Source organism: Etheostoma cragini, chromosome 6, assembly GCF_013103735.1.
Source record: "Etheostoma cragini isolate CJK2018 chromosome 6, CSU_Ecrag_1.0, whole genome shotgun sequence".
NCBI lineage: Eukaryota > Metazoa > Chordata > Actinopteri > Perciformes > Percidae > Etheostoma > Etheostoma cragini.
Genome location: NC_048412.1, coordinates 13424960 through 13437296, shown reverse-complemented (window position 1 = coordinate 13437296; position 12337 = coordinate 13424960). Strand labels below are relative to the sequence as shown.

Genomic DNA, 12337 nt, shown 5'->3' with positions numbered 1-12337 from the left:
GAATGTCACAGCTGCAAGTGTAAAGAGCTGCACTGCACACTGTAAGATATAGTCTACAGAAACTAGTACATTTAACCTAGTCTGTACACCTTCACAACTACTTGGAAAAAAGAAGAAAAAAATGAGTAGTAATAGTCATATTTATAAATATATTCAGTACAGAAAACTGCCTTTGGTCACAGTTGTTTTTAGTTAATTCCCACCAGTGTTTCTAAGTGGTAATTTAGGCAAGCAAAGGCAACACACAGGTTTTTCCAGAGTAGAAGGAGGAAGCCTTGCAGCAAACGAGACTATCTGCACATTCCCTCTTATTCCCTCCCCTGCCTGCCTGCCTGCCTGCTCTGCTCTCCTCTACCACCCCCTCTCCTCTCTGCCTGTCTCTCACTCCAGCAGAAACACTCCTCTGCTGAGTGTGGGGGGATGGGTACACACACAGGCTCCAGCTCTTTCTCACCCTACGCTGTACAGAGAGAAAAAAAAAAAAACCTTATCTACCAGACAGAGGATGCATGAACAGTTTCAAAGTCTCCCAACAATTACAAAAATGGAGCATGTGTCCCCCTCCTCTCCTCGGTCAAATGAAGCAGACATTTTTGGCATAAACCAAACAAACAGGGTGTGTGAGATGCGGGCTGGTAATGAGAAGTGTATGTGTTAGGATGAGTGAGTTTTTTATTTGAAAGAATGAAATGAAAATGCATGTTAAGGTTAACGAGGCGTTGGATAGTTCGATTGGGTATTGATCACAAGTATTGTGGGTGTAAGACGACGGTTTCTTTCGGTTTCTTTTCTCTCGACACACACACACATACACACACAACTGTCTCTCTCGCACACGCACAGATACGCGTGCACACGTACACACACACACGGACAAACACGTACACACACGCACAACACACATACATATATCAACCTCTAGGGGGCTTGTGCGGGGGGGGGGGCAGGAAGTACCAGTGAAAAGGCATACTTGATCACATGTACAAACATTGAACACAATTTAACATTCTGCCTGACACACCCCCCTAATGCACGGAGAGCAGAGAGCTATGCAGGCACATATAATTTCACAGCCACATCATTCCACATAGGGTTAATGTGATTTCCCACATCAGTGCGAGCTCGGAAAGTGGATCACATTTTATTTTAGACTAAGTACAACGATGCATGAGAAGAACATGCACTCACACGAAGCCTCGTGTTATATATGTGTGTATGAGGGCTGTCTAGACTTTAAGTTTTAATGTTGGGTGTATACATTTGTAATGCGTATGTTGGGTTTTAAACTGGGTTTTACAGTAATGAAATAGTACAACACTAGGGGTGGGAAAAGTGATCTCCTACGAGTTAAAAAAGAGAGTTGTAGTTGCTTTTAGAAAGACAGAGAGTCTTCCATCCCAGAGACCAGACACAGGGCCAGTTGTGCAGAAACAGATTTAATGTAGCTTCCTCTCCCCGCCTGACTTAATTTTTCTGCTCTGGCTGTGGGGAAAAGTTGGAGCAGACCTTTGCGGATCTGGGAGGAGGATTTGCAAGCTCATGTGCCATCTGCTGGACAGAAGGCTTAACATACAAGACTCGCTATTGGTCAAAGTCATGACTACTTCTGATGTGTTGGTGATGTTCTTTAGTCATCTCGTTTTTGTTAAAAATTGCTTCATGGACATTATGCACTTATTTTATTACTGAGTATCCCATGATTTATTTAGATTTACTGGATTTTTACCCAGTATGTTGCACAATACCCATTTGTAGATAGATAGATAGATAGATATTTAGAGATCCCCAAAAAAGGGATATTATGGTGTTACAGCAGCAAACAGACATCAGTCACACAGCATAGAAGATACATATAAATGAAATACTAGGATACAATTTACATATATAAAATATACATGAAATAATAATATTAATAGTAATAGTATTATAAATATAAGAACAAATATTTGAATATATACAGGATGGGAAAACAAAATGGGCAACTGCTTAAATAGTATGCTAAAATGTATGCTAAAATGTAAATAAACCAATTGTACAGGTTGCACTTAGTGCAGTATTGTGGTGTCTCAGAGTCTTGTCTAGCACCCAGTGATGACGTGTTAAAGAGTTTCTTTGCCTGTGGCAGGAAAAGTTCAAATGGGTATTCTGCATTTGTAGAATACCCATTTGCAAATGTAATCTGTCATAATAATAAAAACATAGCAGTATCATCTATCGTATACATATGTATTATAGTATTTGTTCAGACACCCAAATACTTCTTAAAACTTAGATATCAAATTGGTGGGTTCTATGTGACTAATGGATGAGAATATTAAAATGTGTTCTATAACCATAAAATATGTCTTGCTTGTTCCTATTTACCCATCTACTGCAAGCACGAGCGCTCGCACACGCACGAGCACGAGCACGCGCACACACACATACACACTCGCATCTCTAAAGGGACTGCCAATTGTCAGGTTCCATATATTCCACTGTATTTCACAGGAAATATGCTGTCTGTTCTCTGGATGTTCTTGTCAGACAAGCTACTCCTCACTAATATATATGCACATTGGAAGGAGGTTAAGTGTGAGGAAAATCAAAGTCTTCTGCATAATTTTTGCCACACTTCTCCAATTAAAATACACGACACTCTTCAGTAGAATTATTTCATGCACCAAAAATCTGAAAAAAGCAGCCTTTTATTTTCAGTTAATTCTTTACTGTAGAAGACACAACACAATGTTCAGTATAACTGCAGTTACTTTATTGTTTCAGTATGAATATGATTCACCCAGGGACATTTTAACTTATTGTTATCAAAAATATGGAACAATCAACATCTTACAAAACAAAACCTTAATGAGGGCACTTACATTTGATACATGTTAAGGAAATGGATAGGCATTTATTGAAAATTTCCTTGTGAAAAATACAATACATCACACTTTTCACAACAAGAAAAGCTCTGCATTTCCTCGCTTCAGTCATCCTCATCGTGATTTTTATGAGGTGTGGTGCAACCTTGAAGCATCTTCAGCGCCCAAATTTAGTTCCTATCTCTCCACCGCGTTTGTAGAGTGGCTCAGAATTCAGGCCAAGTGAGATGGATGTTGCCAAGACTCCCCTGGTAAAGTGATGCTAAAAAGGAAACCAGTTTTGTCCTGTTATTTGGGCTTCTTCAATTTACAGATCCAGCATTTCCTCTTCTACAGTCTTTCCACTGGTTTCGACATACCGCTCTTGCACTCCAAGAGTACTGGGGTACTGTTAAGGAAAACATGTAAAAATAAACACATTTTAAATTGTATATTGTAAGATTCAATTTACTTTGACCAAATATAATCCAAAGTCGTTATAGACACCAGAGTATTCAGTCATCAGCCACTTCCCGTAAATCTTAAGGTTAGATTTCAAACCAGATGAGTCACAGTTAGTCACTATCATGGCTAGAAAAAAAGGATACGAGTCAAACTGGAAGTCTGCCCCCACAGCAGCTGACATCATAGCCTGTAGATTCCTCTCCTCTAGGTCTCCAAAGCAGTAGCCATTGGCTTTGTCCACTGTTCGTAAGACCTGAATCATGCTCTCTCTGTCCTGGACACAGAAAAGACAAGCAGTTGAGATCAGGTGGTTCTCCTCTCTCAAAACCAATTTGCTGGAAGAAAAAAAAAACTCTCACTTAAACCCTGATATAGTGCTGTTTAAAGGTATTTGTATTTCTGGTTTCTGGTCTAAATCAGCATAAAAATCACATCCCAAGTCAGTGTTAGATTTGATTTGATTTGATTTGATTTGTTTTGTATGTACTCATGCTCTTTTCCTACTCATTTCTTCATAACGGGCAGATCTATTGCATGAGCAGCATACAGCAGGCTCACAAAGATTTTGAAACTCTTTGATATGTTGCTGTGCAACCTCTTAAGCCGTGGAGGTTATCAAGATTTTGTATTTTGAGGTAAGCTACACATGCAAACCCATAAAAATCCCAAACTTTCTCCAATGATCAGAATTTAGCATCTTGTCCTTCTCAGGGTTTAAAAGTGTAACATTGGTAACCATGGTAACCCATGGCTGTTTAACGTAAAGATGGTAGAAAACACAGACATGCATCAAGACTCTGATTTCCCCATGGAAAGAGACAAGCGTGCCAACCTGCCATTATGTAGAAATGACTAGTCCCACATGCAGTAATGGCACAGTGGTCTAGTCACCTCTCTCTGTACACACAGGATTGGGGGCACCATTGTCTCCCCAGGCCAGTGACCTTACCGGGATTCCACCCTCTTCCTTAAGCCCAACGTGCGTCCTGTCATTAAAACCTCCTTCTTTCACCTCTATAACATCGGCAAAATCAGACCCTCTCTCACACTGCCCGCTGCTGAAAGACTCATTCACGCCTTCATCTCCTCCCGACTGGACTACTACAACTCACATCTCCTCGGCATCAGCTCTACCAATATCAAAAGAATCCAACTGGTCCAGAACGCAGCCGCCCGACTCAACACCCGCACCTAATCCTGGCACAACATCATTCAAGTTCTAAAACCTCTCCACTGGCTTCCCATCTCCCGCCAGATCACCTACAAAATCCTGGTCCTCACCTACAAAGCCCTCCACCATCTGGCCCACTCATACCTTACTGACCTCCTCTCCCCCTCCCAACCCTCACAGTCCCTTAGATCCACCTCAGCCGGTCTCCTCTGCACCCACAAGTCCAACCTCCGCTGTTTTGGGGACAAGAGCCTTCTCTAGGGCAGCTCCCAGGCTGTGGAACTCCCTCCCCCAAGAGATCCTCTGAGTCCATCATCATGTTCCAGTCCCGCCTCAAGACCCATCTCTTTACCTCTGCCTATCCGTAGCCACTCGCCGCCGTCCCTTTTCATCTGTGCCTCAATCTAGTTCTGTGTTGTTTTGTTTTGTTCGGTCTTGTTTTTGTTTTATACCTTCCCCTGGAATGCAACTTTGGGTCCTTAAAAAGTGCTATAGATAATCAATTTATTATTATTATCACATCAGTCTTGATGAAAAAATAATGCCAGGAAACTATTTTAGTGTGCAGACAGCCCACTCCCTGTTAACAGTCCAATCCATCTGCAGAAAATTGATCCAGTGCTCGATTTCAAATGCTGAAAATGATTTATGATTTACCCGTTGGAACAATGAAATATGCCACAAGGGATTTTTAGAATTTCTTGGAAGGAAGCCATGTTTGCATGGGTGAATTCATGTTGTCTTTCAACATGTTTGGGCTGGTTCTACACAGTATGGATGTTTTGTGGGTGCTTAACCCTTTTACAACCCAGCTACAACAATAAAATGAAGGAATTCTTATTACGCTGTCTACTCAACATCTCTGTGGCTTCACATCATTCCACAGAAAAATATAGCATGAGACAAAATAATATTTGGTGTCAAAACTGCTTTCAGTCAAAACATAGTTAATCTCTAGTTTTCATAAGTAAAATGTATTGCTCTAAAAAAATCACTTATAATCTTTGAGTCAGTTAGTCTGTGACACAAAGAAACTGAGCCTTCAAGGCTTCGTTTCTGTATATATGACAAGTTTGATGTACTAGCTGGTCAGGCTACATTAGGTCTGTCCGTTTGGGATTAAGCTCAAAGCAGACTTGACACTTGGTATTCACGGAGCAATAACCTATTTATTTATTTTTTAAATGAGGTTTGTGTGTAGCTAAGTACAATACACAGTAGCTCTGTGTTAACTTTCCTGCAGCAACAACACCCAAAGCCTGGTCAGATAGAGAGCGATGTTTTTCTTCTGCCACAGACCATGTACACAACTTGAGTTGTTAGTGAAAATATGTTACATTACATAGCTGAAATAACTACTGGTGCACCATACAACTCATATGAATTACATTTTATTAATTCTTCTTAAGTCATTTAAATGCAATTGTTGCAAAACGGGATTGTCAAGCAGACAAACTGACCAACATACGGATGTATGATAAAAGATTGATACTTGGCGCCTGTGTATCGATACAGTATTGCCACTGAAAATATCGCAATACTACGCTGTATCGATTTCCCCCCCACCCCTAACGTACATGTGGCCTCCATGTTAGCTTAAGCCACCTAATACCTTTTTAGAAAAAACTGTGATTCACTTTTATTTTACTGAAGCATAGTCCAGTGGAATTATAGCAATATTAGTTTCTATTGGCTGGCATGTACCACCATCACTATAAAAAAAATATTAAGCCTGACGGCAAAACAGTCATACCTGTACATTGAGAGGCACAAAGGAGACGAGGCTGTAATCTTGTATGACCTCTGCCAACTTTACATTTAGACGGTGGAATTTTTTAAAAAAGGGGTCTGCAGCCAGATGATCGAGAAGATAGGTCAGGTCCATGACTTCAGTGTAGAAGTCAAGGTTAAAGGCTGTACAAGAACACACAGGAATAACATGTTGTTTTCATGGTAAATTCAATTATGAGTAAAATACATACATAAATAAATTTCTGATTACAATGCATTCCTGACAAAAAAGTAAAAATCCTGTTTTTTATATGTGATATTGTTTTTGACTGTGGTATTATTTGTTTTGTTTGAGGTAAAGCCGACATCTCTTAACTTACCCAGTTTGCCATACTGCTCAATCAAGTCCATCTTGGAGAGGATGTTGACGTGTGGAAGCTCCACGTGCAGCATGGTGGACAGAGAGGTACACAGCACAGAGATGAACTTGGCTGGGTCAGCGCAGTAGTGAGAGTCCACAAGGTGCACCGCCGTGAGCTTAAGGAGGCAAGAAACACTCAGTCATAGCATTATAAGACCTAAGATCTACAATATGTCAATAGTGTACATACATGACTGAATAGACAAAGCATCAAGGTTCAGGAGACATAACATCATTTCAATCCCTGAATGTTTAAGAAGCTCACCCTAAAATTCCACTTGACCAGCTGTGAGAATATATTCTTTACTGAACTTTGGTGGGTGTACAGCTCAACTTGTCCAGGACAGTCAAACAAGAAATAACAGTCATTGTGCTGTTTCAGCTTGTTTTCTAACCAGTCCAGATTTGCTTCAACATACTCCATACAGTAGAGGAGCCCACCGTTGGGCCCAAGCTTCAAACCCTCCATGACATCGTCCAGAGTGACCAGCTCTGAGATATCCACCGCACAGGAATACGGTAGTTGTTCGTTGGCGGGGTCCATGTTCACCACAACCACCTTGCGCCCCATGCGAGTAAGGAACTCCTGCATTCCTTGACAGTAAGTGGTTTTTCCTGAGCCTGGGGGTCCAATGACCACCTGGCCGAAGCGCAGGGAGGGCGTTGCTCCGGTCAGGCTGGACATGGTTTCAGCGCCGCGGGGACTAGCTAGACCAGGATGTCAGAGGGGCCACATCGGCATCCAGGTTGATTCCTGGCAGGGTCACGTTAGTCATTGTCAGATATTTGCATGTTAGAGGATGGAAGCAGGTTTAGCCTTTTCAACAATTAATTTACTACTACAGTAAAACCTCAATAGTTTATTAGGCAGGAGTAGATAGCAAAGTACAACGTTATAAACATAACGTTAGCAAGCGCTAGTGATAAATACACTCGGGTAAAATTAACGTTAAGTTAATAAATACAACTTCAGTTAACTGTCGCTAGTGAATTAAAAGTTTATCTGTAACCCCAAAAGACGTCTAATTGAGTTAGCTACATTTTCAATTACGACAATGTGGAATTGTATTTGTAAATGTAATAAGCATTGATGAATAAATACCGTTTGCCGCGGTTGCGTTTGCATGCGTACAACAGCTTCTAGCTAACTGGCTAAAGCTATTCTGAATTACATCCGGGTCACGTTACCGAGATGTCAAAATAAAAGCGTGTTTTTCATTTGAAGGTGCACTACCATCGACATAGAATGTTATTTCTATGGGCACTAACACTAATCTCTGTGGTAGTAATTTCTTTAGTATTTCAGCCTACGTTACGTCATTAATACATTAGATACAGTCACATGCAAATATGCATTGCAATGCCATAAGAAGACACGTTTTTTTAGACATTACATAATAATATAAAAAGACCAAGTCAGCACAAGTGGAAAGAAAGGTTTGAAAATGTTTTAATAACACAGTGAGACAAATATGTGAGTAATAAAAATCTATGAATCAGAAAAATGTTAATTGAAGTCATCGTCGTGGTCCAATGCTGCCACCTGGCTGCCAGCCTCTGTATTTCATGCAAGTGTTTGGTTGACGTCTCAGCAAGGTGTCACCGCCATCGATGTCTTTGGGTTTATCATACACTGTAGTTATATGAAAATCTGTCCTGACCTTTTTCACAGGATTTAAGAACAATTTCTCTCCATGATACCTGCAGAAATGAAATACATTTGCATCAAGATAGAACTGACATCAGTGTCCACTCACTCGTATGCTAAAACATGCATGCAGTTATATTTCTTTGACTGCGTTTTCGTGTTCATACATACCCAAAGCCTCTTTTACAATTGGGATGTTGGCCCTCACTCTCAAGGGCGTCAGGAATCCCAATCTGACTGTGTCCTAACCCTTCACCATCCTTCCAGCCCTGCCTTTCCATCAAACGACGACCAAAGCCCTTAAAAGAAAAAGAAAAAATTAGAATATTGCCCTTATAGGCTATGGTAGAAACTATGAATAATAGGCCACCACCTTACCTTTGTGAACCTCTCAAAGCTGCCAATAGACTGACTGTGTCCAGATCTATCTTCAAGACCCACCCTCAGCCTTTTTTCATATCGCATTCGGACATAGTCACGGGCATCCATGTCACCTCCATCTATGAGAGGAAAAGTTGGGTTGAAAAAAAAAACTTAACCCTGCAGAGAGAGTTCACAGTTTGGGTCCCTTCGCCAATCAAGGATGTAAAACCAACTTGAGATACCTTTATCGTAGTAAACACTCATGTCAACATCCCAGTCGTCTGCCGTTTGTTCATCAAAATCTAAAAAAAAAGACAGGAGACATCAATGTAATCGGTATTTCATCAAGCAAATACACTTAATTTATAGTAATAGTAGTGATAAAAAACATCATATAAATGTGCTTTGAATACATTTAGATCAACATTTGTCTTTTGAGGCCTATAATTGTAATTGTATAATTGAGTTGAATTAAACCGTTTAATTTAATAATACACAACAGTTATTGAACGTTGTCAGATTCCAACTAAAGAACACCGGCTATAAATGATCGTTTCAGTTCCCACAACCATGCTGGCTAATGTGGCTAACATCAATTAGATATGACGACGATGATGATGATGATGATGATGACGACGATGATGGTTAGAGCTCCAAAGATAAATCATCTGATCAACTATAGACAGTGGGGAAAAAAAGGGTGGTGATGGCGCAGTGGATATGACATATGCCTTAGGTGTAGGAGACCTGTGTTTGATTCCCACTGCGATGCATCAACCAATGTGTCCCTGAACAAGACACTTAACACCTAGCTGCTCCTGAGGTGTGTGGCCTCTGATAAACTGTTTATAGCAATTGTAAGTCGCTTTGGATACAAGCATCAAATGTATCTAAGATATAAATGTAATGTAAATGTAAAAATTCTGATTGCAGCTTTTTAAATTTGAATATTTTCGGCATTCTTCACTCCTCTGTAACAGTAAACTGAGTATCTTTTGAGTTGTGGACAAAACAAGACATTCGTGGACGTCATCTTGGAAATGGGCAAACGGTGATTGAAATTTTTCACCATTTTCAAACATTTTATTCACCAAACAACTAATCCATTGATCAAGAAAAGAATTGACTAATTAATGTACATTGAAAAGAATTTTTAGTTTCAGCCCTCATGGTGATATTTCATTTTTCATGTAAAAAAAAAAGAAGAAAAAAAACGTATATGTAAAGAGCTTTTTCTGTTAATTGTTGAAAACTGTATAATTCCTGTTTTTGTTGCATACCTCCTTCTTCCTTGTGCCAGTACTGGGCGTCAGTGTAGAACACCAGGCCTGAGCCGCCCTTCTCCCACTTCAACTCAATCTTCTCTTCGAACAGCCTTTCTTTGCTTCGTTCCTGGCTTGTTACATCATCGTGCAAAGCCTCATGGCGCTCCCACTCCTCACAGTAGTCATCATCCTACAACCAACAAGAGGAATAATTATCAAACCACACTGAAGGGATGATGATGACAATTTAGCCAGCCCTATATCGCAAGCTACAGATGCGAGTGCATTTATATTTGACATACTAACAAATATGAAGGCATTTAAACCCACATCATCTGCATTTGACTGTGCATCCTCCTCTTCTTCTTCTTCTGTCTGCAGCTCATCAGTCTGTGTTGTTTCTGTGTGATCAGCTAGCTGCCTCCGTCTTGAGGGTGGAGCAGCCAACATGCCCGGTCCTGATATTTCATGGCCAGCAGCTGTTAAGATAGTCTCCTCTGTGGCTGGAAGTGTCCAACTGTTCTTATACTGGAAAGGCACATTGCCGTAACGGCGATTAGAGCTGGTCTTGGGGAAAGTGAGGCCCAACTTCCGGATGAGGCGCGGAGGCAGACGGCAGGATTGGATGAGCTGCAGGAACACTTTCACCGGTGTGCCCACATTCCCATTCTGCATCAGCGCTGGTGGATTCAGCTCAGATAAACTTTTGAGGTCAGCCTCTGTGAAACATTCTGTTAAGGACACCCGGTGCCGCTGCTCGTGCTTTGATTTATAGGGGAATGACCCATCATCTGAAAGAATAAAAAAGCAATTTATATGTATAAACTACAATAACACTTAAGGTCCCAATTAAACAAACAACAAAAACATATGTCCAGTAATAAACAGCAGTAATACCTACATGAAGAGGCCATGACATATTTGACATCATTCCTATACTCTTTATCCAACTCAGAATTTTTCATTTAGACGAAGTTGTGCCTTAGAAATTAATCTCTGAATCAGCTTGTGTCCTAATTGAAAATTACACAACTGCAACACTGATAATTTATATAATGATTAATTCAAGTCACTTTAGGTTTTCAAGGAAAAATAGGACGCAGGGTCCAAAATTAGCAGCATCTACTTGCCCCATGCTGTTAAATATGCAAGTGGCTGGTAGAGTTGCTTCACTCACCAGCCAGAAACAATGGTAATCTATTGAGTGGCGGGTAAAATCTGAACGGTCACTTTCCATTGGCCCGGCGGACACAAAAGTTAATATTGGACCCTGATATGACGCGATTATAAAATCGGTAGTCCTCAAACGATGAGATTATGAGAAGCACATATATATAATGTTTCACTAACCTTTGTCTTGTGAAACCTTCACTCGTTTGATAACGCAACGTCTAGACAGCCAGTTCCCGTTCGAGTCGATCCAGTGATTCCCCGCATACATCCTGACGAATCTGTCAGCATCTTTAGCATGAAGGGAGGCGATACAACAGCACGACTTCAGCGCCCGCTGCTTCTTCGCGGAGCTGTTTTCTCTCACTTGGTCGGTCTCCGAAGATTTTGAGGTTTTTTCACCGTCGCCACACACGGTGTTTTCGGACACTTCGGACTCCCTAAGAACCTCCGGTCGATGTCGGTAGTGAAAACACTGAAACCCGCCACTTTCTATGAACTGGCTGAAATAATTTCTCAGGTCAGCGGAGTGAAAGGCAACAGGAATGTTACTAATGGCCAAATACACCGGAGATACGGCTTCGGCGTCCGCCATGATTGTTTTTTTCCTCGACAGAAAACGTCACCGGAAAGACTTTCATAAATTACGTCAGTTCCGCTTCCTGAGACGTTAGAAAACCATGTCGGAAGAAACAGAGAAAAACTCTTTATTAGAATTCAAAGTAAAGAAAATATGTATTTTATTATACATGAATTAATCCTTTTGGCAAAGTTTCACATTCATAATGTAAATTCAGCTCTAAAAATCCTAATTTCCTAATCTTAATTTAAATCAGATTTTGGGCTCCAACAACAAGAAGGCAGTTTTCCCCTGGCTAAATTGTATTGTGTTCTGTTTACCTCATGTATGTTTATGTTATTTTGTATACTTTTGTATGTCATTTGTGTTCTGTTTCCTATTTTTGCAATAAAGAAAAAAAGAAAAGAAAAACTCTTTAACTGTCTATGGAGAAAACGCACGCCTCAGTCTTCTTTAACTGTCTATGACCTCAATAGGCTAAAAAAAGAAACCCCCAATACAGGCATTTTAAGAGAGATCCCTCTTCTCAGAAAGCTAGAAGGATTTACAAAACATTTAACATAAATAATAACTAGCCCCCGGAGCATAAAATTGATAGTGATCACTTCTGCATTTATGATAACAAACTCTGATAAGATAAAAATGGCCAAAGGAGGAATGAAGCCATGTGATTCCAATGA

General features: G+C 40.4%; 2 protein-coding genes across 2 annotated transcripts; both read right to left on the bottom strand.

The window, feature by feature from the left end:
- Positions 1-2737: 2737 nt before the first annotated feature.
- gpn2 (GPN-loop GTPase 2) lies at positions 2738-7839 on the bottom strand. Its single transcript, XM_034874682.1, has 6 exons — positions 7734-7839; positions 6897-7385; positions 6591-6747; positions 6233-6393; positions 3452-3582; positions 2738-3244 (listed from the first exon to the last, which is right to left on the bottom strand). Exons 2-6 carry the CDS (start codon positions 7314-7316, stop codon positions 3172-3174), a joined length of 942 nt encoding a protein of 313 aa, XP_034730573.1. The 5' UTR covers positions 7317-7385; positions 7734-7839; the 3' UTR covers positions 2738-3171.
- Positions 7840-8064: 225 nt separating this feature from the next.
- On the bottom strand, positions 8065-11718 carry gpatch3 (G patch domain containing 3). The gene is made up of 7 exons (XM_034874681.1): positions 11258-11718; positions 10238-10698; positions 9923-10097; positions 8885-8944; positions 8658-8779; positions 8451-8578; positions 8065-8332 (listed from the first exon to the last, which is right to left on the bottom strand). Exons 1-7 carry the CDS (start codon positions 11670-11672, stop codon positions 8149-8151), a joined length of 1545 nt encoding a protein of 514 aa, XP_034730572.1. The 5' UTR covers positions 11673-11718; the 3' UTR covers positions 8065-8148.
- Between the last annotated feature and the right edge of the window lie 619 nt (positions 11719-12337).